Source organism: Haemaphysalis longicornis, unplaced genomic scaffold (assembly GCF_048455015.1).
Source record: "Haemaphysalis longicornis isolate Haplotype H1 unplaced genomic scaffold, Haemaphysalis longicornis Haplotype H1 scaffold_10, whole genome shotgun sequence".
Lineage (NCBI taxonomy): Eukaryota > Metazoa > Arthropoda > Arachnida > Ixodida > Ixodidae > Haemaphysalis > Haemaphysalis longicornis.
Window position 1 is genome coordinate 56352016 of NW_027526204.1, and position 25440 is coordinate 56377455.

Here is a 25440-nt window from a genome sequence, read left to right on the forward strand (position 1 = left end):
ATCCATTATCTTAACCTGCATGACACACCCCTAAACAAACTGGCCACAAGACAGTCTCCAACAGAACCATCCTGCTCCACCAGAGGATGTTCACAAGAAAAGACACCAGAAACGGTAAGAAGATAGATAGAATTCAAGCACCTGACCAACTTCCCCGCTCGAACGTAACATGTAGAGTAAAATCTTAGTAAAACAAATGGAGAACTGCCTGCCACACAAATTGAAGGCGGGCCAGTTGGTACATAACTAACTTATAAAACAGCGCTAGAACAGGCTGGCCCGCCTTCAATCTGTGTTGCAGTCAATTTCTTCTACATCGGGCTTCTCTTCCGTTTCCTGTCCGCTTCATCTCCAAGATTCTTCAATGTGCATCAGCATCTGGCTTCGGCGTACTGCCGTTCACGCCTGTACACCTATTCCATCAACCACAAGTTTGTCCCACCCGGTGTTGGTCTGTTGGTAGGACCACTTCCCCCGTCTGCCAAGAATGGAACCAAGATGTGTCGGTTGCTTAGGCGCGAAGCTGACTACCAAGCGGATTATATCAAGGATTGCCTCAAGTTGGCTTGTTTCCGAGAAGCACCTCCCGGAGGAGGCGACAAGCGACTTCGAAACGCATTGCGGTCTGCTTCCTTCGCAACCAACTTCTTGTGGCAAAAAATCGAAGCAGGAAAAAAAGAAGCAGGAAACCACGCGCAGTTCCTGCTCACCAAGAAGTTCACATCCTCGACACGTCTGAAATCCCGCCGCAAGCTAAGAAGGCCTTGAGCCTAGGGCCCAAATTCTGCGTGCAACCAAAACTCGACAGAGTAGAGCTGTTATCCGTGGTTAGGACAGCCGCTGCCAGAGTCAACGCCGAGGATGTCGACAGATGCGTGAGTGAGGGAGTGGATGTCTTGAGGTCCATGCCAAAAACCAAACGTGCCGTTCACACCAAGGAAGTTGTGTCCTCGCTACGTGATGCAGACATGAAGCTGTTGTTATCTGACAAGGAGGGTGGATTTGCGGTTATGTCTTCGGAAACCTACGCACAGAAGGCAAAAGAAGCGATTGCTGCCAATTTTCACCATGTTTCGGATGTAGATCCACTGAAAATAAGGAAGACAGCACTGAAGCAGTGCGAGGACATGGGCTTATACAGGGTTGCTGCGTCAGTCAAGAAGAGTCAGCAAGCTAGTCTGACAGTATTTTTTTCCGCCAAGACACACAAGCCTGAATGCCCATTCAGGGTGATCGTCTCCGAGCGTGGCACTTGGCAACACTCCGTTGGGCTGTTTTTGCAGCGGTATCTGGGCATGGTGACGATCATGACCCTTTTCGAGTTAGGAAGGCACAGGATGTTTCAACATTCCTAGAAATGAAGCAACCAAAAACGGTGAGCGCCTTTTCAGTTGACCTCAAGGATCTATACTACTCGCTGCCGCACACGTCCATTTGTCAAGCTGTTGAAGAAGGCATAGACTGCATAGGTGCCATTCGATTCCAAAATGAATGCGGCATTAGTGTGGGCAGGTTCATCGAGTTGCTTTCTTTTTACCTCAACTCCACGTTCGTAGAATTTGAGGACCGCCTCTACATTCAGAAAAAGGGTGTTTGCATCGGCTCTGTTATCACTCCTATACTGAGTGACCTTGTGCTCGCCCGCCATAGCAGGGCTTTGGATGCGGCTTTGAAGGACAGTGCGGTGCTGAAGGTGTTTCACTTCGTCGACGACTTCATTGTCCTGCACAAGGCGTCTGTGAAAGAACAGGCGAGCGATGTTGATGGCTTCATGAGATTGTTTGCCCAGAACCTTAGTGACTTCGTGCGAACAAAGGAGGTGCCCACTGATAACGAACTTCAGTTTTTAGATATGAGGTTGTTCCTGAATGCAAAGCACCTTTGTTGGAGTTAAGCACCGCGAAGTCAAAAGGGTTTCATGCCATTCACGTCAGCGCACTCGAAGCTTGTAAAGCGAGGAGTTGCTACTTCGGCATTACAAAACTCGCTGTCAAGGTCCTGTCCTCATCGAATCCAGAGCAGCCTTGACGCCCAAACAAGCCGTCTGCGGAGGGCTGGCTTTCCTGATTCGCTGCTTTGCGGCGTGGGCTACAAAATCTTGAAAGGACCGAGAAAACCACCCCAGGAACAGGAACCTACATCCAGAGAGAGAAGGAAGGTAGCGGTGATCCCTTACATCCACGGGGTGAGCCACAGGCTTAAGAAAATAGTAGGACGGTCGGGTGTTGATCTCGTGTTTTCTGCTCCTGACAAATTAAGTAGCCTTTGCCGCAAGTTAAACAGTGAGAGACCAGCGACGAAAAAATGCGACGAAACATACGAAGCCCTACGTCCAATGCCAGGGGGAGGTTATCTACGAGATACCACTGTCTTGCAAGCGGTCGTACGTGGGACAAACGGGATGATGCCTCAACGATCGTCTTCGGGAGCACGCGTGTGACGTAAGAAACGCCACTGGTAGCACACTCGCTACTCACGTTGCTAAATGCCCAGGCTGTTCGCCTCTGTTTGAGAAAAGCCACGTGCTGGCGCGATACCGCGACCGGATGCGACGTGAGATTAGAGAAGCCTGGGAAATGCATGCCCGGAAACATGATTGCGTCAGCACTCCGTCTGTTGCTCTCACGGGGAAAGAAATTAACTTTCTTGGTGATAATGTAGATAAGACGTGCTAGTTGCTACGATTTTGTTAGTACTGAAGATCACTGTTACTTTTTGAAACTGATTGTTTTTTTGTATTCTTCAGTTGTTATTTCTTTCTTCATGTGTCACTTTTTTTCCGTATTTATTGCCCGTTCAGTGACAATAAACTCAGTTGTTAGTCAGCGGCCTGTCTGTGTGCCCTTTCTGTAATCCTGTTTCTAGCGCTGTTTGATAAGTTGGAGAACTGCCATCAATTTATAAGTCCTCACAGACCAATTCAGCGAGCGTCGAAGCCGGATCTAAAGAAAGGTCCCACACGATGATCTCGCACAAGTTCGAGCTGGAAAATGTGTACCGGTGCCCCAGCTTTAGGCCAGACTTTCAGGAACGGAAGGTGAGACTAACCAATGATGGAGGGGATGCTTATGATAGGAGTCGAAACAACATCGCCATACCGTCATTGAGATCACCTGTACTGCCCACCTTTGCAAATCTGAGTTGCAGCCACTGAGGAAAGAAAAAGTTACAGCTCAGCTACAGGGATGCCTTGGCAGCCAGTGTGCAGCCTTCCAGTTCCCCCGCACTCGGCAGAAATCACACCAGGAATCTTCTGTCGAGTTTGACACCTCAGTAAACACCCAGAACAGTAAACGCCCAGAACAAGACAGTAGGGACGTCAATGTCTTCGAAGAACAAATCATCACACCAGGCACCCTCTGTCGAGTTTGAGACCTCAGTAAATGCCCTGAACCAGATGATGGGGACATCAATTTCTCCGAAGAACAAATCAATGTTTGAAGCGGCCACTGGGGACCAGCCAGCTAACTCGAAGGAGACACCACACCGAAAGACCTGCAGGACCTTGTGTACCTTACAGGACACCTTTCAGCCATTAGGAGTTCAAACGCTGGAAGTGTTGTCAAATGGTTAGGACGAAGATAAGCGATCAAACAGCATGACACACGTTTCATTCAAGTGCTGTGACAACCTCAAAAAGCCTGTTATGGCCACGTTGAAATCTAAAGAAATGCATCGTTCATATGATCTCTCTCTGAGTCAGGCCAGTAACTCGAGAGCATTTCAAAAAGTTCCAGCTGCTCAGCAGGAAGACACAGCTACTTCTAAAGCATTTGACTTCACAGTCTGATGGACGACGGCCCCAGTTCACCCCACTTACATTGTAATTCAGCAGGATGATGACCACATGGGATCAAAAATACAGCACTTTCAATATTCTCCACTGAAAGGACAATCAGAAGAGTCGAAGCTTGAGCCGTTTGGAACATAACTTTCAGAGTAGAGGGCAGCACAATGAACGGGACGAAGTGAAGATGAGACAAAACAAGCGCTTGAGTTTGCCTCGTCTTCACTTCGTCCCGTTCATTGCGCTGCCCTCTACTCTGAAAATGAAAGGAGAAATTGGAAGGAAGAGCGTAGTCAAGCGAGTGAGGTGCCATCTCTCGTCATTGTCATAGCCCATAGACAGAACAACCTGGTCGGCTCCGGAGGGTGCTCTTACACAGACATCACCAAGCACTGCAAGGACATCACCACAGCACGCCGTCACACGAGAAGCAACTTTGGCGAAAGAAAGCATTCGTCTTCAGAAACGCCCTTGCTTTCAGTTAAGCACACCGAATAGGAAAAGCCAAACCGAGCCACAAGAAATATTGCAACATGTTTGAATATTATGCGTTGGCTGGACACTGACATCAGTCATCACCAAACAACTGAAAGGCAAGGAAGAAGAAGACGAGTTGCACTAGATGAAGAAGTAGTAAAGATTGAAGATTGAAGGATGAAGAAGTAGTAAAGAAAGCATAGCAGCAGTTCTGAACGATCCAGTCAGGATCAACAACATCATTTACACAATGGACCTTTTTCCAGTAGCGTAGCCCTCTTGCGGCGGCCACCCGAACCACACTTGGGGGATTATCCAAGAACACGCCCCCCTTTTCTTTTTCCTGCCCTGCGCAGTTGAGAAAGCTGTCCCAGGCGCCACGAATGGTTTTGGTGGTAGAGAAATTTTTCAATGGCAGCCGTAGCGCCTATCTGTCGGCCGCTTTCAGGGCTCAGAAGATGGAGCAGCACTTAGCTGGCTTGGCGTTCGCAGCTGGCTAATCCGATATGGCGTCATTTTGTTTACGTTTTGCCCCCCAAGAATGGCGGATCGGTCGTTGGGAGTGAGGGTAGCACATGCGCAGAGCACTACTGGAAAAAAGTCCATTGTAGGTCAACTCCAATCTAAGTTGACCCGCCATCTCACTTCAGAAAGCAATAAAAGAAGACAGAACCCACGAGTATGTTCCCCAACCAAAACATATTGATCACTTGACCTTCAGCTTGTCCTCGCTGTTGCCATCGTCTTTCCTAGTGCTGCTGCTGCCAGCAGAGTTGCCATAGACCCCCAGCACGTCGTCATTCAGTGTGAGCCCGCACTTTGCAAAAGACCCCATCAGAACGCTGCTCACGATGGCCAACCACGCAGAAAGCACCCACCCCCCCACAGCCAGGGAGGCCCTCTTCACAGTAAGCCCAGCTGGTGCGAGTTCTCGGTTCTCCACCGACACCCACTCATTGTGTTCGTGGCGCAAAACTCACTTGAAAGACCTATTTATGCCTACGTAAAACAAACAGCTGGAGTTGCCACATCACACCACCTGGGATCACCAGCATCACCACGACCACCAGCAGTAGCGATATTGCCACGAACTAGGCATTGGGTTTGTTTGTTCATGTTTTGTTTTTACTGCCCGGCTGCGCCCGGCTATGTTATCTGTGTCCCAAGCGAAGCGCGTGTTCCATTCTTTATTTTTATGCCGCACGGGTTATCTCATTCTGATATGGGGAGCGTTTCGCCCTAGCGTCACTAGCCTCGAATAATCTTCTTTGATTTACAACGTTCTAGATGTAAATGGACGGTTCGAGAAACACTCGCGCTGAAAGATCCTGAGAGCAGACGCCGCGCGATTCCGATCGCCGACGCTTGCTTGCGTACGTCACTATGCTGACTGCTGCTTGCTAGTCTGCAGCACAAGTTCGCAGCACAAGCTCGCTCCAATAAACTTGTTTTCCTTGAAGACAACTGCGTCATCTTTGGCATCGTGACAATATGACACTGCTAGTCAGAGCGCACTGAAATGGCCAACAGAAGATGGCACGTGTATTACCAGGAGCCATGTAAGAGCCGAAAAAAAAACTATTACAAACAAATATTAAACTTAATTACTATATGCAATAGGTAGAGTCAGGAAGCCCACGCAGTTGCAACAATGATGTTGCACTCCAGACTTCTTGTGCGGCTTGCCAACGCTGTCCGTGCAAGTTTCACTTGCGACTGCAGGTCGTCCCCTCAACATCAGATCTTTAAATCTGAAGAAATGCGTCGACCTACAATCGTGTAAATAAGGTACAGTCTACACTCGTTACAGCGGATCCAGCAAAAATGGACTTCCCATTACAACAGCCTGTTTCTGTTGGTTTGTTTGGTCCCCATGCCCTTTAGGTGGAATCCACTCCACTCATAACGAACTTCAATCAAATTCATAACTCATAACGAAATTCATCAAAGGCTATTGGCTACAACAGACTAAATTTTCAGCGAAAATTGTTTCGATTGAATGTTAACAGTGGACTTTTGCCATGCCAGCCCTCGACATAATTTTTTCGTTTATTGTGGCAAGGGAACTACTATGTCTGACAACATTGCCCTCGTAGGACGGGTCGTTGGCACAGCCAAGTCAAGCCCGTGCCGGTGGCCTTTTTTCTTTTTTTTTTTTTCCGTGCGCGGCAGGGTAGCAGGTTTCCCTGTTGGATAAACTAAGCATAATTAATGGCGTCAAACATGACGAAAAACAAGCCGATATCACCAGAAGTATGAGCCCCTTTAAAGCAGACAGTCTGTCGACCATCAAGGACAAGGATGCTGAACAAAAACGCGACTCCGGTGAGAGTGAAGAACAGCGCTTTTGAACACATACGTGGCGCATCGAGAGGTTGAGTCTGCCTTCGTCAAAGTTTTTTATGTACCATATTTTTGTGCGTATAACCCGCCCCTGCATATAATTCACACCTCCACTTTCAGCCCACTGGAAAAGAAAAAAGAATCCTCGTGTATTGCTCACACATTTGATGCAGGAAAGGCTCCGCCAAAGCTACTGCTCAGGCAACACATCACATACTATGTAAACAGAAAAGGTGTACATTTAGCAAGTAGATTACACTGACTGCAAGGTGAAAGTCACAATTAACTAATAAAATTCAGTTGTTACAGTGCCCTCGTCCTTGTTTTTTATTCCTTGTCCTTGTATGTTTTGTGCAATCGCTGCCATGGAAATCTTAGTCAGTGTTACTGCGTAGGAGCTTCACGGCACAACGTGCATTGCTGTGAAGCTTCACTGAAAAAAAAAAACCTGCATATTATCTGCACCCCTACTTTGCCACTGAAATTTTCGCATTTTTAGTGAGGTTTATACGCGTGAAAATATGGTAATAAAGAGCTCAGGCTAAGTGAAGTTTGGCATCTATTATCGTTCTGTTCTGTTCGATAAAAAAGGCAACAAATGCCTCAAGCAAGGGGGTGGTTCCCATACTTTGTGCACAATATGCCGCTGGCGTTTAGGAGTCCCACTGGTTTACTTTTCAATTTCACAGCAGTCATTCATCAGATTATTTCGTATCAGCTGTTTTACTGACCACACTAAGATCATTAAAAATGCAGAAGCTGCCTTGGGGAAACATCAGGCAGTGATTTAAATTGTTTCACGAACGGTTTCGGGTAAACCTATCTCGTCGCGATTACTTTGAAAAAAGATTGGACAATTCTGCTGGCCATAACTTATTCTTATAGCTGGCTATAATTGCTCCTAGTTACATTGTTGGTTTATTTGACCAGCTTAGCATGCATTCTACGCACTCCACCACATGCACTAGGCCTTTTCAAAGTGCCGGTGCTAAGCTTAGAAAACAGTGTTAGGTGATACTGTTCCCACTCGTGAATGCCGTGCAGAGATGCTGCAGGTGTGTAAAAAGAAGAAATTGGCTGTAGCCTGTATTAGTACAGTGCACGGGCTCGGGCCGTGTAGCACACATTTTCTCGGGCCCGGGCCGGGCTCGGGCTTGAACAAAAATTTTTTCGGGCCGTGCTGGTCGGATCCGGCCCGAGCAGTTCCTGAGGCCCGGCTATCCTGTGCCGCCAATTTTAAATTGTTGGCAAGAGAAAGTTTTCTTGTTGATATTTCAGGTAAAGTGAAAACAAAAAAAGGAGGTGCTAATTGACTACCGCGCCGTTAAAAGATAGGATAAAATGACGACTGCACTAGCCTTCACACCAATAAAAGAAACGCCTGGGTCCCATCAGCTCAGTGAGAGACAGCGGGCCAGAAAACGAGGGCTATCCAGCCACAGACTACAACATGATTGTATTTCCTCTCTCCTTTTCAAACAGAACAAACGTGACCTGGATATTGCAGTGTGTGCAGAGTTTGAATGACCAGTTTTCTAAGCAGAGCCCATGATTTTTTCGCGGAAGAATTTTTTTAGAGCCATGACTAAAGGCAAGAAAGAACAGAAGCACAGATAAAATCATGCTGCCAACGTAACTAGAGGGACAGAGAAAAATCAAATGGTGAAACCGGACGCATCGTCTGATCAAATTTCAGCAAGAAATGGAAGAACGAAAGGTGCAATATCTGTTGAAGAATTGCAATAATAAAAAAATCCACTTACTCGGAATCATTTAAGGGATCCTCGGGTGTGCCCTGATTTCAAAGACTGGCAAATGAAGTGGGCAATGAAGTTACACGACTACCGAAAATACAGCTTCTAAGTGAAGATAAGTTGTACAAAGTTCGGTCCAAGTTTAAAGGAAATTTAGGTCTAAAGTAGTCGTATTCGCTTTGTGCTTACGCTTTTTAGGTTAACAGCAAACTTCTTCAAGTTCATGTTAATATCCTGTCTGACGAGGGATGATATTTAACAACACTCTGGCGGGCTCGGGCTGGGATCATATCTTAGAAGTTTGTCGGGCTCAGGCCGGGCTCGGGCTCAGATTTTAAAAATTAGTCGGGCTCAGGCTCAATTTTTATAAATTTCTCGGGACGTGTCTCTACCGGGCCGGGTTGGGCCGGGCCAAGAAATTGCGGCCCGTGCACTGCTCCAGCCTGTATACACAATATTCGTCAAAGTTCCCACTTTATGCTCGTACAACCCCCCACCCTTCCCTCATTCAGATAGTGCGTATTCGAATGTAGCGGACATTTTTTTAAAGTACCTCGAAGTTTTTTTCCCACCAGTTTTAAGTAGTCGCTGTAATACCTTGGACTGTGACACAGCCCCTCTAGCTGACATATCAGCACAACCATTAACACGTAAATCGGTGCACCTTAACCAAGTCTTGCATCCCCCATGCAGTTGCAAATAGCTAAAGTAGGTTGACTTTTGAAGCTGAAGCAACACGGGAACGAGCACTTCCATTTATCACACCAGCAAAACAGGCATTCAGTTTTCATATTCTCTCTTAATGTACACACTCCTGGTGATTCATGATATAGCACTGTAAAAGACAGCACGAAAGCAAACAAAACAGCACTACTCAGTCAAGCACCACTGCCTTCCATTTTAATTTGTCGTATTTGCATCGTTACACCCGAAATTTTCCAAACGCAACAGTTTTCTGTTCTGCTTTAGACAGGTGAAACCCACTGATACAGGATGTAGCCGAACAATTGTTAAAAATTTTCCGCCCTACGAAGGAACACACACACAACTAGGGCGAAAATTCGTGTTTTTCTTAATTTTTACAAAAACAGAACAGCGTAATTAAAGAGTCAGGACAACCAGCATGTGTAAAGTAACATGAAAACAGCTAAGGTGTGTATGTAAAAAGGAATTACCCATCCTTACCTGAAAATTCCTCGCCTGTTTGGGCTCCTGTACTGCTGAAGAACCTGAGAGAGCACTGCGTGCCTGAAAAGAAAAAAATAATTGCAGTTGAACCAAGTTTGCCGAGTGAACGTGCACTTGACTGCATCGCAAGACAACACACATGCACTACTCAGCACAATAGGCATGACCGCACAGTGAACTTCGACACTGCCAGCACTTCCTTGAATCATTTTCTGATGACACACACCCTTGCTCATTCCCCTCATCCTCCTCTCCCCATGCTTGCCCTTGGAAAGGACGCACGATTAGACGCTTTCGCCACACAATAGCACGAAGCACAGGCTTGCCCTTTGTACAGCTTGAAGGTCAAGGTCAAGGTTTTTAAGATGATAGCCTTTCTTGTGCTACTTTAGCCTTTCTTGGGCTACTTTATAGCTGGTTTATAACGCAGATATTTTGGTCTGTCTGTATGTCTCTCTGTTTGTCTTGTCTGTGACTCAATTCAGCCACCCAGCCACAGTAAAACTGAAGCTGCCTAATAGCCTTACATACCCACAGCAAAATCTAAACAATAAAGTCCGGTGGCAATGTTCATACTTGTCAACATTGTTGAGCAAGACGAGGACATTACGTAAATATGAGGCAGAAAATCAATACATAAATGATAAATGTTCCCTATAAAAACTTTATGAACGCTTGATTTTTGCGATAGCAAATGAAATACTACATCCACTGCATTCACTCCGTAGCCTGCTGTCAGCCTCGCCACCATAGCTTCTGGCGACATTTTGAGAAATCAAATGGCAACAGTTACGAAAAGTTCCCCTAGATCAGTTCCACATTCCGCTTGTAATGCAGCGTGGGTCTATAAACATTGAAGTAAGGTGCCTCAATTAATTAAAGTTAAATTTAAATTGACTTGAAGAAACCTCTAGAGTGTTTATCTTGCAAAGATTGCGACGGAAGAGGAACAGCTTGAAAGGCCGCGGGAAAGCGAAGGGAGGCATTTACTTGGCAAATGTTGACATTTGCAACAAAAGGAGCAGATATGTGGCCAATTTTTTTGTGTCAGGGCAGCGTAGATGACAGGGTAGGCAATCGAAGTGGCAACCGTAAACAGGAAGAAGGGTAATTGAGCAACTTTTGAACAGGACGTGTAGGTTGCATTCACTGACGTGGCAAAAAACCCGAAGCAAAAAAAATCGGTCGCCATCCTGCCTCGCAAAAGTTGTAAAGTTGCAAAGCCGTTGCAAAGTTGTTGTAAACCACTACAAATTGTGATAAAGGAGCGCACGAAATGCTTCTCGTTGTCTCAGCGGGCTTGTTGCTTGCCCCCTCGGTAGTGTCACTAGATAAGGGTACAGAGTATTGGCACTCTTTTCTCCTATTGTTCCGTGCCGCCGCCATGATCATTGATCCGTTCGCAGTCACATTTGTTTACACTGCGATGGTCCATGGGCACCGTCATTGTGTTGTTTATGCGTTTTAGTCGGACAACTCTGGTAGGCTTAGCTTGTCCACACTGCTTTGCGGCTAGCTAGGGGGGGGCTAGAATGGGAAGGTGTGATGACCGGCAAAGAAAAGCTGACCCCTGTTCCCGTGAATGCCACGCGGCGGCACTGTCGTCAGGGGCGCCGTCAGCTCGCGCGGCCGTTCTCGTGCTACACATCTCTGCCACAACCCGGCGGGGACGCGTTACTGAGCTCTAGAAATTTTAGCTGATACCACAGCTCCTTAGACAAGGCAAGGCTTGTGTTATGCTACCGCTAACATGGGGTTTGCGACCCGGCTAAACACCGCCGATTTTTACGCTGCCAGAAAGCAAGCAGGCATTTGAGAAATGCCACATTAAAGCCGCTGAGCAGTAGCTTATCTATGGTATAGTGCTTTTTGCAGGGTTTATGTGAAACATTGCTTTTTTTTTTTCTCCGAGGTGGGCGCCATATTAACTTCCAGGATCATGCGGCATGTTTATTTTTGCCACGCGTTTGTTGTTGTTGTTGCTGCTGTTGGTGGTGGACGTAATTACGTACCAAAGCAGATAACTTCGTTTACACCTGCCAAATCAACATGAAATTATGGCATACGTTGTAATGCAACGTCCTGGAGTCATTTCATTCTTAATGTAGTTCGAAAACCAAGAAAACAGATGTGACATGTTCCTGGGCGAGCAAACGTTATTGCGTGAAGCAGAATGTTCAGTTCTGCTGCTTCTTTCACGTTACGCACACCTTTGTTTTTTTGCCTTTGCTCTCGTTCGTTTCATAATCAAAATACAAATAAAAATGAGCATGTGTAGCACGCAATGTGTAGCAAGGACATGCAGCATGAAGGATGAGTAGCATAAGCGGTGCTATGTCAGCTATAGAGCATTGTTTGTAGTTGTCCCACGTACTAGATCTAGACGCGGTAAGATACTAGTCAAAAGTCGATCTAACGAAACCCGATATAACGAACAAATTGTGATACCCCCGCAGGCGCCAATACGGCTCAATGCTTTATAAAATAGATTCCCCGCCACTCCTGATTTAACGAAGTATTTCGAGCAACAGACAGATCTAATAATGAGAAATTTTGAATGTGTTTCGACAGTACACCATGAAGATTATTACGCCACATCAGAAAAAAAAAAAACAAGGCATATAGTTTTGCTTTCACGGAACTTTGCGTGATAAATTACTCAACAATCCCGTGGTGCACGTCGTCCTGGCCAGCACGCTTTCCACAATCTTGATGCCACTTCTGGAATTGCGCTGAAGAAAACTAACCTCAAGGACACGTATATCCTGCACGAGAAAGTGGACGAAGCCCAGTTTAGGTGGTTCAAGAGTACGAGAGCCAAGAATGTTCTACTCAGCGGAGAGCTGGTACAACAGAAGGCGCTGTGTTTCGTGGGACTGCTCGGTGCAATGGCTTCAAGGCAAGGCCCAGCTGGCTCATTATTTTCACCGTGCACTTTTAGTGCATCGCCTAATTATCGTAAAGTGAGCGCCGTAGCCACCACAGTTACAATCTCATGGTAGCTGTTGGGATGTGACTCCCTTTAAAGGAGCCATGAAGAGAAAACAAAAGTTTGTTTTATTCGAAAGATTAGGTGTTTCATAGTACCCTAAGCGCTTCCCCGGAAGCAAATGATGCTTTATTCACTGAGAAATAAAGCAATTTAAGCCAAAATTTTAAATCTCCCACTAAATTGCACATTTCGTGACGTGAACAATGGCGTCATACGAGCCGGTCCATGAAACAATGTACTTAGTATGTCGGCTCCATATAGCACCCACACGCGGGAATCAAACAGGAACCGGAACTCGTGCCGAAACCGAGACGGCGGCCATTTTAAAAATACTAGTAAAACCTAGTGCACCCGCAGCCCTAGTCATGGAATCGCCTGATCAGGAGAACAAAACTCTCGCCGAGAAGCTCGGGCTTGCATTTAACAACCTCACACCATTTGAACGCTTGATGCTTCTAAGTGCACGAGCGGCAGGAGTTGTGGGATACGCGGATGGACTGGAAAGCGACCATTCCGCGATAGCCACAACAGACGAACGCCCAGTCGTCGGCACCGCTACGTCGTCAGTCCCGTCACGACGGACGAATACAGACTGGTACGTATGTGCCGTATTTTTATTACGGTTAATAATAGTTCAATTTCAGTAGCAGTATCGCTTATGCCAGTTGGCCGGTGTCGTGTATGGAATGCCGTTCACGCGAGCTCTCTGCTTCGACCAGAAAGATATGAGCGTCAATGCGCGGTGTGTACGGCATTTTTTTCCCCCAAGGTCTGAGCGCTTTTACGGCGATTTGAAGAAGTCGGCAACGAGCGCCAGCATATCCCAGGAGTGAGCTAACGTAAGGGTCCCTGCCATAATCACTTCCTCGGAAATGAAGCGAGCACACTCGTACTTCCTTTAGCTCTCTTTCTCCTCCGTTTGCAAAGTTCACAAAACGTAGCCACTTGCTTCGCCAAGGGCAGCACATGAAAGGAGATCTCCTCACCGGGGGGGATGTCGCACTCCCTCGACGATTTGCCCGTACTACATGGGCATTTCAAAACGTAGCAACGAAATTTCATTGTAAAGTACTCGAACAAAGTGAAGTTTTCAGTGGTTGTAAACTGGAAACGAGCTCCTAACAATAGCAGCAAGCCAACACCATTCCGAAACTTCTGCGACCACTGTCACTATCTCGTCGCTGCTTGCTGTTCATTACTCCCCTCGTCTCTATTTTTACCTTTGCTGGCTGGCGATATGACGGCCAACCATAAACAGTTCTTCGGTGGTTGAGCACAAAAAATAAATGTAAATCAGAACTTCGTGTGAGCTCATTTAATTTAAAAAAACACAGATGACAGCTTTCATACATTGCGAGACGGGCTGCTTCCCTAATGCTTCCGAGCCGGCCACCATGATTTCAGTTTCGCTTTGGAAAAGACATGCTCTACATTGGTGCACAATTAGAGAAGTCAATAATCTACAATGGTGAATGCCCGAGCTTCCTCAACCGAAAACCCTGTCAGGATGAGGCAAAAGGAACAAAATGTCTAAGCGACCTGCCAAAGCTTCTAGTCTGCCATTCTTCGCATGCCAATGCTGCTATCGGTAATGCGTGCCCGTGCCTGGTTTGAACCTTACTGGCCATGAAATGTAAAGGGCTAATTACCTGATCATCCGTTTGCCGCAAGCCACCATTGATAATCCATAAATGATGCATAGCTCTACGTTTGGGCCTGGGAAGCCCGGCTTGACTACTCAATTTTAATGTTCGCAGGACGTAATATGCCGCCAGCGGTTTATTCAAGGAGCACACAAAATGACAACTTCCCTGTCACCCTATTGAGTTCGACTGCTGGAAGTGTAGAGTGCAGTCGAAACTGACTGCATTTCCCGGACGCACTTTTTACCATGTAGAGAAGGTGCCAGCATGGGAGCTCACTAGAACCGCAACAAAGGGAGCTAAGCGCTGTAACCATTTCACATATCGCCACTCAGGTTATACAGGAAATGCTGCCTCAGGTAGCGGCTGGGGCAATGTTATTGGTACAGCAAAAAGCATTCTTGGTTCCACCGGGGACAAATTGGGAAGGCTGTGTCTAGCGTTCCGTCCAGACGGAACGGCAGCTGTCACTAAAGTTCCGTCCATAGGAAACACAACTCGCGTTGAGAGCAGTCTCTCTTGATTTTTACCCAACCGGCCAAACCGCTACCGCTCACTGACTAGCCAGAATCACTGATAATTATTAATCATTATTAATAATTACAGATGGTCAGACTAACTCCAGCTCTTTCCGAACGGATCTCCAAGCCGCCACCCGACGCCCGCTTCACAATATTTCAGCGAGAGCAGTCGATCTTGATTTTTACCTAACCGGCCAAACCGCTTCCGCTCACTGACTAGCCAGAGTCACTGTTAATTATTAATCACTGGTAATAATTACAGGAGATCGGGCGTAACTGGTGATGGCTACGTCGGCCTTGGCTCCAGTGAGCGGGAGCGGTTCGGCCGCTTGAGTAAAAAACCAAGACCGACTGCTCTCACCGCGTGAATTGTAAGCGGGCGTGAAGTTTTGCTGTTACAAAACGCTAACCACGCGGCCACACGCACGCACGCACGCACACACACACACAAAAAAAAAAACACGGTGCGAGATGCGAACCAGGGAGTACAACGTCCGTAGTCAGCGGCAGAACCACTACACCAAATCCCAGAACGAGAAACGGCGGCTAATCGGCTGGTTTTGATTTGGCGTTCAGTCTGGACGGAAATTTAGCAGTTTTTAGCGTTCGTTTGGACGGAACACTAGACACTTCCAATTGGGAAACACCAATCCAGCTTCCTCGGCCAGACGAAGTGTTGTAGGCGGCGGCCATGGCTTGCAGACATAAGAGCTACCGCGGCCAGTGTGAGAGCGCCTAGACCGCACGGGTGCCTCGCTCCTAGTTTGTTACGCAAAGGCTACGTCACAAAAAAGTGAGAGCGAAGCCGTTAAGAGAAAAAGCCAGCTTTGTCTTCTTTTTTCTAAGCAAATAATGCATCATTGCTAGTCGAACAAAACCCAAGAGAGCTACAAAACATTTCATCTTGCAGTTAAATGATAATTTCATTCGGCCTTTCATGTTCCTTTAATAGATGCAAGTCTCGCAACACTGATGAACGATAAAATGGCCGCCGTTGCTGACTTGCGTGCCTCGGTGACAGTACTCTTAATACCTTATGTAGTAACACTGCGCTCGGCATCTGTGGCGGCAAATGCTGGGTCCTGACTAGCCTGACTACCGTATTTACTCGCGTAATCCTCGCACTCGCGTAATCCTCGCACCCCTAATGTGAGCCACCAAAACTTGAATTTTTTGGTTCCTCACATAATCCTCGCACCCCCAACTTTGCAGCGGCGAAAGTTGCCTGCTCGCGAAACCCGCATGGTGCACGCGCTCTCCAACGCGCGCCCTCCCCCGCCGCCTCTCCGTTCGGCGGAGAGCGCTGTGTATCCAAGGCCATCCAGGCGCCCTAACAACCTGCATGGCTACTCCCTAACAGGCGCCCTAACACGCTATACTCACACTGTCCTTGAGCCGGTTTCGCGCATGTTTTGCGTGCGCGCAACTAGACGGTGTTCGCGCAGCCCGCTGTCGTGTCGCCGTCGTGGTCCCGCCGTTGAGCGGCAGCAGTCAGTGAGTCACTCGCGTCAGTGGTGGATAGCTCGCTGCCGTTTTGAGAACTTTTTGATCTAATTGTTTTGTGCTTGGTGCCGCTTCGCCATGGGGAGGAACGCCAGATACACTGCCGCTTTCAAATTGAAAGCGAAAGAGTACGCGATCGAACACGGCAACCGTGCCGCCGGCAGGCGCTTCGGCGTCACCGACTTCAACGTGCGTTACTGGAGTAGGGCACGCACATACGACGACGAGATAAGGCGCGCGCCAGAAAGCAAAGGCGGCAATTTCACGATCGCTGATCGACGGGAGACTTTACGTTGTAAATAATAAAATAAAAAGAAATAGCTGCTGCTGGCAACACTGAGCTTACCTATACAAAAAACGACCGCTACATTTAGCGGGATTGGCATAAGGCAAATTGGCAACACTGTGCACCGGATTTTTTTCCCCCGCATAATTCTCGCACCCCTAACTTTGCATTGAATTTTCCGAAAAAAAAGTGCGAGGATTATGCGAGTAAATACGGTAACATGCGCCCGGTGTCTTGGGCAAGAACTGCTCTATTTAGTGACACTACACTAGCCTTCAAAGATTATCTGCAAACATAATCTTTGCCAAGAACACTTGGTGAGGGGAGGGGGTTCGCATTGTTTACAGGCACCTTATGATCCATAATGCGGTTTCGATGCTTGTTTTGTGTGTTTCCTTAAACGAATTCTGAGCTCTTTGCTGTATGCTTGATTAGCCTGAAGCATGCGGTTGGCGTTTTAGGCCTCGGCATTTTTGCCCACGGAGATGAAACCGTTTGGGGGGTATACAGCTTTGCCGTAAAACGAGACTAAGATTGACACTAATATAAGGAACGAGTCCTTTTGTGGGTTTGTACCTGGAGTAATCCAGCTTCACTCTAAAATGCGAGTGTCAGCAACACAGCGGCAAGCTGTGAAAGGAAGAAGGCCATACCTATGGTAGTAGTCCAAACTGTGGCCTGTGTCTGTTGGCAGCAGGATACTCCATGGCTCCGGCCCACCTCCATCAGCATGGTCATGGTGTGGCCACAATGTCGCTGGACCAGGCAGGCTTCTTTTTTCTCGGTGGACGAGTTTTTCCTGGAAGTAGGCAGCCGAAACACGGAAAACAATTACGACATTTAGAAGACAGGGCATGAGTGTTTGCTTGTTGTGCTCATTTAAGAAAAATGAATACAGTGTGCGCTACTCATAACAATGTTCACAAAGGCAAAAAATTCAACCACTGTAACCTACCGCATTATCGCACCTGAAGTGCCTTGAAAAGGCTACCCAAGGATAGATACACTGTTTCCAGTTCAAATTCATCCCCTGTGCAACCAATATGCATTAGAAGTAGGTCGGTGGAAATAGAGATGCCCTTCTTTGAGGAACGGAATGGCATGCCAAGACCTGCATGGACTGTTTCTTCCACGTACAAATACACCCCGCATGCCTCGACACTGACAGAGCCACAGGTAACACCTGCACGACGCAAAGTGCAGCCAGCAGCAACAACACAGCACTCACCCCAACCGTCAAAAGATAAAGGTAGCTGGAGCTACAGCTGGTTATTGCTGTCCAGGATGAAACAGTTGGTACCCAGTTGCACATGTGGGGAAGGAGCTGGGGGGGGGGGTGGGGCAGAACTGGGGCTATTGTTCGTCACCTGCACTGAGACTGAAAGCGGATATCATGTTTAAGCTGCGGTCGCCAGCCTGCATCTCTCTATGTGGCCCAAAACTCCAGGCACTTTTAAGCTCCCAAAAACCTGCGTATCAGCTCAAACAGTCAGGTCCCAATCGCACATATTATGTCAACTGGCATGGTACAGCGCCATGCCCCAATCTCCATACATTGCTACACCTTCTTGTTCACCAGATCGAGTCACTTATTAAGCAAAACATTTTGTAGTCCACATGCACATCTCTCGATAAAATATGCTGTTGGGCTGGTTAGTGCATTACATTTTCAAGAAAAGAGAAAAAAAAAAAGGACACAGAAAGCAAAAGCTATGACAGCGATGCACTTTCCTGTTCTTTGTTTTCTCCTGTATTTTTTTCTTTTTCGCACTTTTTTCTTCAAGCATCACGTACCCTGTTGTCACCAGACAGGCTGACAGAATTTATCGCATGACGTTGTCCTGCTTGCCCCATGCATTCCGTGCCTGTTCCGACGGACCCTGTTCATATACTGGTGAGGCCAAAAACCTACTTGAAAAGGTAAGGCAGCGCAAAAATGACGTCCGCAACCAGAGCAAAAAACTCAGCACCCTTGCCAAGCACTGTGAGGCGGCCAACCACAAAGTTGACTTCGTTGAAACGGCCATCCACAGGAATAAACTAACTGGAAGAGGCTTTCACTCCAGTCGTTGCATATCCAGCGAACTGCACAAAGGCTGTATCGCTTGCTTGGAATGCTTTCATCTAGGTAAATGCACAGGCTGTGTTCCACATAGCAAGGGGGTTTGTGAGAGAGCAGCCACATTGAAAGGCTACAAGACGCCGCTGCAGTGTGGCCCCAGTCACCCCTGAGGAAGGAACCGAGCCAGCTTCGAAATGTTAAATTATGAATTTTCTGTGAAATTGGTTAGAGTGTAATTATATTCCTCATTCGTAACTTCTCAACCAGACAAATTTCTGTCAAATGTTTACCTCCGCATCTATTATGTCGTTCCGAGTTTTCAGCAAACACAGATGGTACATAGTGCAGGGTTCGACGAAAGTCCGTCTGGCCAGGTGACGGGTTCATAACAAAGTTGCGGTCACTGACCAAGCCAATTGAAAAAAGTTGACGCTTCGGATCCCATACATATTGTGATCAAGGATTCCGTATGGGATACGAAATGTCAACTTTTTTCAATCGGCTTGGTCACAGACCACAACTTTGTTATAAACACAAATGGTCTAGCCAACCAGCCATACGGTTAAGCAGTTCACAAAAATGGTTTCAATCATGCTTTCAAGGGAGATACAGAGGTGAAATAGATTCGGCAGCAGCACCCGCAGCACTTCTCTTCACAAGTTTACTTTACTGCACTGCTGGTGCAAAGGGAAACTGGGCTTTCACTTCACAACTGCAGCAGGCCTTCTAACGCCACTAATTAGGGACTCGATAAAACCGGAATGCCCTTAATTAGCCCCCCCAAAACAAGTGGTATAACCAGTACGCATTGGTCTCGTCCTCGTTCTTTGAGCTGACGTTGCCACGCGACATGACTGGGAAGTCTACATTCACAGTTCGGTGATGACCAAACCGGGCACGATACACGAAATCGGAACCGTTTTCAAATTGACACTCCGTAGGGGTAAGCTGATGAGCGCAATTACACCTTAAGTTACAGCTCTATTTTCGTAGACAAGCGTGCCACGATCGCTTTTTTTTTTTTTTTCAGCTCACACCACTTGCTCTTTATAAACACTGCGCCAAAGCTGCTGCTTAAAGCTGCTTCGATTCGCAAATGCTAACGGTTAGTAGCGGGATATGTCTTGCAGTTAGTGACTGCGGATGCACAACAAGCTTATCGACGAATTGCCCCTTTTCACCGCCGCTTTTTCGCACAGTCTAAACGACGCAACGGTACGTGCAACGAAAATTCAGACTGCTTCCCAACTCGCCCTTTTTACAGGATACAGCTACTTGAAACCACCTCACTCTGAAATGCACATCAAAGGTGGTAGACGTCGTAAATCTCGAACATTGGTTGCAATCACCGGAATTGCCGTTACCGTCACTGAAGCAAAATAAAGCCGACCACACACTTTCGCTGCCGAAGCCTGGTCGTCACTGGTAACAACCTCACCGCCACAAGCGAATGGAAGTCAGCGCGGCTGCTCACACGCCGACAGTGCTCACAGGCAATGCAAGCAAACACAACCTCTCAGAAGTGGCGGCAGTGAAGTCCACTCAGTCGTTTGAGCACATCGAGTTCACCGTTCAAGTGAAGAGGCATCTCCGTGAGCCACTCTTCCGAACACTGATTTCAAATGTAGAAGTTAAACCATACGATCGCGCTGGCTCTAAAGCGAGAAAATCTGACACAAACATTCCTCCATGGACACAAAGCAATGCGGTGTTTACAAACAAAAAAGCCACGGCTGATTTAGCCTCCGGCAGTACAGCCGCAAAATCGAAGGACTCTAAATTCTAAAGCGTCACAACGTTTTACTCAAATTGACACATTACTTTTCTGATTTCTTTTAAAATACAACTAATAGGTTTCATATTGCTTTTTGTGTTTGTTCAAAGCTGATTTTAAGAGCCATTTGAAAGACAAATCGAGCTCAATCAAATCCAAACAAAAGGTGCCTTCGATTTGTCGCTTTGCACTGGCCAGAACTGCTCTAGAGCAGTGTCGTACTCACCGAGAACTGCTCGAAACTGTTCTAGAATATCACCCCCACTGCTCTCTGCGCCTGCACCCCGTTGCTATAGCAACGGAGGCGCGTCGTCTGCTTCCAGGCTGCCGTTCCGCGTGGCGCGGCCCCGAAGTCAAACGAAACGGGTGGGCGGCACGCTGCTCCTCGAAACGCGCCGTCGGCAGCGGGATTCGGCAAGCGTCGTCACGGCACACCTGATCGAGATGAAAACAAACAAACAAACAAAAAAACAGCGACATGCATTTGGCGCATTTTTCTCAGCCTGGCGACGAAGAGCTGATCTGACGATTCGTGTCGTGTTTGGATATGCGCAGACTATGTGCTTTCATCACGATGGTAGCTGATACCGTTGACGCCCGTGTCTGTGCACCATATCTTTCTAGCGCGTGCTTCAGAAACCGACTCGACAATGCAAGCATGGTGTTGTTTACGGAAGTGATGCACTTTGATGTATTTTGATGTATTTTATGTGCTTCCTGCATTGTCGGAAACGATGCTAGACTCGTGTTGCTTATTTTTTTTTTTTTTTTTTTGTTGTCCCTCCCGCCTGGGCCTAAATAGGGGCCTGCTTTACAAACAAACAAAAATAAAATAATAAATTGATAAATAAATCAACAAACAAATAAAAAATAAATTCATAAATAAATCAACAAACAAATAAATAGATAAATAATTAAATAAAATATATAGATTTATACATAAATAATATGAAACACAAACCATGAATGAAAAAAGCAAACGTATACCCGCTACTGCAGGGTTCAAGACGTTGCGCGCGTTTTTCGCCATGCGCGCATTCTTTTTTTTTTTTTTTCATTCGTATTTTTTTTTTTTTTCATTCGGCCAGGAAAGATGCTTGTGGGAAGCGAAAAAATTGTGTTGATGTTGGCAAGATACACTTCATCCCGCGGTTCTTTTTCGGCTCCTTCATAAACCCCACCAAGAAGCATGCGGCAATAAATTAACGCGAACGCTCGCAAGCAGACGGGTCCACACACTGCACAACGTACGCGCGTTTACGTCGTAAATTTAACGATGGAAAAAGCACCGCAATCATAATAAATAATATGCTTGCTGCTATATGTTGAAAACAAGATTGTGAGGGGTCTTAAGCATTTCTTTTTTTGGGTTGAGGCACTCATTGAGCGGGATTATGCTAAGCAATAACAAAATGCTGCAATATTATTAACAAACGATTGGGTTATGGCCCAGGATTCATGAACTCTACATTTATTTTAAAAATTTGTTTGCACAAGCCTGCGATGTGGCGTCCGATAGTGCATTTCAATGATCAGATGTCATGCAATTGGTGATTACCTCATTTCATTTTTTCCTAATTTCGTACGTGTACGGTACGGATGCATGGTATCCAAAACTCAAACAATGCATAGTGTGTACTGTTTAATGGATCCTAAAATTTCAAACAAAAAAAATTACCAGAAATTAAATTGCCCAAATTTAATTGATATCAGGGAAGGGCGATTTGACGAGAAACAATTTTTTTTATGTTGCACTTCTTGTGGTGCATTTATTTACTAAAAAACCTTACGAAACAATATCCCAAGCCAGTTCAGCACCTTGTACTCATCAGGGAAATCTGAAAAAAAAAGAAAGTGAAGCGTCTAGCAGGCCTACTTGTTCAAAAAAAAGTTCACACATTTACATGAGCAAAACGCAGGTACACCTCACCGGTATATGACCTCTGCAGAAGCACGACCAATGCTTGCCATATACACATGACAAAATGATGGTCCTCACAGCAAACACCAAATCCTAAAAAATACCTCACTCCACTAAGACAGTTTCATGTGAATCCAAGCCCACACCACAAATAAAACCTAACATAACATACACAATATTAAAAAGACGGAAGCAATACACTAATAATTATTTAAGCCATTACAATACACAGCTGCTTCTACTGAATCTCTCACCAAAACTCCAATCCACTATGTTTCCTACAACATCGCCTACAATAAAAGCCCGCTTGTTCAACTTACCAGAATTGCCTCTCTATTGTGATACCAGTTCCTCAGAAACCGGAGCTTTGCACCAACATTCATGACAGATAAAACTGCAAAGAGCAAAGCACGGCACATATTCATGACATGTGACAAATAAGACCAGTTTTGTTGAAGACACATGTGGGCCGAGTGTATGCAAATGTATCACAACAGTAAGCTGCTTCTGTTAATTCACTAATTACTAAACCAGAAAAGCCACGGACATGTGGATTGCCTCTTTGAGTAACTCCATTACACTGACCACACCTAAAAACCTGCTTGCTGAGCAACTTACCAGAACTCCCTATGCCTTACACAACACACGTGTAACAGAACTTCATCAAATCATAAAAACACGAGAAGCAAATGGTTCCATATGGCCCAATTGTGTTTTCGACAGGTCCAAATGGGCCTCCATTTGTTTTTTTCGCCTGGGAAGTATACATTCCTTTCAAATTACGATACCGTGCTTGCATCGTAAAGCAGGTTTCTGATGCACATGCGCACGTTACCAAGATATGATGGATAGCCAAGGACTTCGATGGTATCATGCGACCATTGTGGTGAAAGCTAGGGGTGGGCGATTGATAGATTACCGTACCGATTAACAAATTAATGTATTAATTGCGATAATTTTTTACCAATTAATCAATTGAACTTAGGTGACCGCATTAAACCAGAAATCAACCTCCCCAGAACTCTACGTCAGATTATCTCACGCTGTAGCCTTACATCATAACAGGTCGCTCGCATAATGCCATAATTAAAACCGCCTGTTTGAAGTGGCAACGAAGAGAGGCTTCGGGTTCACTTCTTTCAGAAATAGCAACACTAAGCCCGCGTTTCAGCCATCGTATGCCAGCCACATCTACTACGCGAGGGTCTGTTTGACGCCCCATCTGGAAAACCACACACATAGATGATATATTGCCTTAAAATTCAATAATGCGTATAATTTTGACTGTTCCGTGTGGAAGTCCCTATAGCAGCAGAAAAAAAAAAGACTTGGAGCTCGAAATATATACAGTTTCTGGCTCCAACCAATTAACCAAACAATTAATTGATTATTGCCTGTCGATTAATCGAATTTATTTTTTTAATCGATGCCCAGCCCTACAAAGCTCATGCTAGCCCCGATTAGCTTAGCCGCAGCCAGCGCATATCGAAATTTGACGCGAATTGCCAGAGCAGCTGTTCGTCGTTAGGCTAAGCTAAATGCGCCGATTGCCTCACGATTTATGGGTGCAGTTATTTATCGCGATCGTATAAGGGGCGGCGACGCTTCTCGCGACACCATCGCGCCCTCCCGCTTCAATTTGGCGCCGCCGCGTCGTGGAAGCAGACGACGCGATGGGGCGCATGCGCAGAGAGCAGTGGGGGTAAATAGGAGGAGGAAAAACGTTTATTTATATTTTTTAGTGGTTGGGCGGCACTCCACCGAGGGCTCGTGCCACGTGCGACAGTTCCGAACGGGGTCAGCAGATGTGGCACCCTTGGTCCAGGGCTCCAACGGCCTCTGCTGTTCTGCGTGCCCGCTGAATCTGACCGATCTGGTCTTCACAGCAGGCGCTGGCCAGCAGTGCCTCCCATTGCTCCGCATTAGGGTTTCTGATTTTGGGGACAGTTGTTGTGCTTTGTCATTCCCATGGGGTGTGGTAGAGGGTGGGGGGTTAGATGAAGTGCGACAAACCGCTCCCCTAGCCTCCTGTATAAGTCGGTTATACAGGAGGCTATGGCTCCTATTTACCTGGTGTTTACCCTGGTGTTTACCGTCTGGCCTTGACATAGCTTTGTGCGCGATTTGTCTAGCTGCACACCTTTTCACGGGAGGACACTGTTTGTCAGAGAGAGAGAGAGAGAGAGAGAGAGAGAGAGAGAGAGAGAGAGAGAGAGAGAGAGAGAGAGAGAGAGCAACTTTATTGTGTGCCCTGTATGACGTCTAGGGGAAGAATGCCCTCTGGCTCCTACTTTTGCGTGCCAAGCAGTGCCGGTGAGGTGAAGGTGTGTATTAGGTACGGGTCCAGTGGCGTGGTCGCTGCTTCTGATAGATGATTCCACTCGCGCATCTCGTGAATAGCGGTTTGCCGTACGAGGGGGAGGGGGTCGGCCGTCCTGCGGGCGAGAACAACACCACCTTGAGTTGGCGCTGGTCTGAACCCACCGCACGGTCCATTCACTTCGCGGCAACGCGTCGGTACCCCGCGTGTCAGTGTGCCGACCATCGCTGAACTTTCAGTTGTGACTCGTGAGCGACGAGGGACCTAATTACGATGAAGCTGCCGATGTGGCGCACTTTTGCGATAAACCGAAAACATAGAATGGAATGGAATGGAAAACGTATTATCGCATTGAGTGCTACCGTAGGCTGTGAGCGGGGATCCTAGTCCGGTAGTCCACGCTGTGCTGCCGCGGCCCGGGCGCGCGTCACAAGAAACTCCCTATCCGCGATCTGGCCACTGCGCAGCAAACTCTTCCACTGCTGAACGGTGTGTGGTTGTGGGGGTGGGAGTTGGCATGGCACATCCAAACCAAGTGAGTTGTTGTGTCCGGGGTGTCGCGGCAGTATGGGCAGTTGTGGGGTTTGGGGTCGGAGAAATCCAATGGAGGAAGGTGTGGTTGTGGTAAAGATCGGTCTGGAGCCGTCGCAAATATGTGCGTCGGCCACACCTAAGGATGGATGTGGGGCCGGAAGGGCCCTGAGGGATGCCCGATAATGATGAAGGTTGTTGGATTAGTTTTGCGAGAGGGGATGCAGGACCGGAGTGCTGCTAAGTTGTTAGGCTTCTTCCCCTTCTTCGAATGCCCTGTGGGTAAAGTCGCGGGCAGTGGCATGCGCCACCTAATTCCAAGTTATAGATGTATGGGC

General features: G+C 46.9%; 1 protein-coding gene across 4 annotated transcripts in view; it reads right to left on the reverse strand.

Moving 5' to 3' along the window:
* Nucleotides 1–20277, reverse strand: part of LOC144158571 (uncharacterized) — a 114808-nt gene extending 94531 nt beyond the window's left edge. For 2 of the 4 annotated variants that reach the window (XM_077689536.1, XM_077689532.1), the window contains exons 1-3: nucleotides 19842–20277; nucleotides 17148–17293; nucleotides 9547–9609 (exon numbers count right to left, since the gene is read on the reverse strand). In XM_077689536.1, the coding sequence (XP_077545662.1) occupies nucleotides 9547–9609; nucleotides 17148–17232 (148 nt within the window). In that variant the 5' untranslated portion in view covers nucleotides 17233–17293; nucleotides 19842–20277. The remainder of the gene's footprint in view (nucleotides 1–9546; nucleotides 9610–17147; nucleotides 17294–19841) is intronic. The other 2 variants (XM_077689535.1, XM_077689533.1) reach the window with 2 other exon arrangements.
* Nucleotides 20278–25440: the final 5163 nt, after the last annotated feature.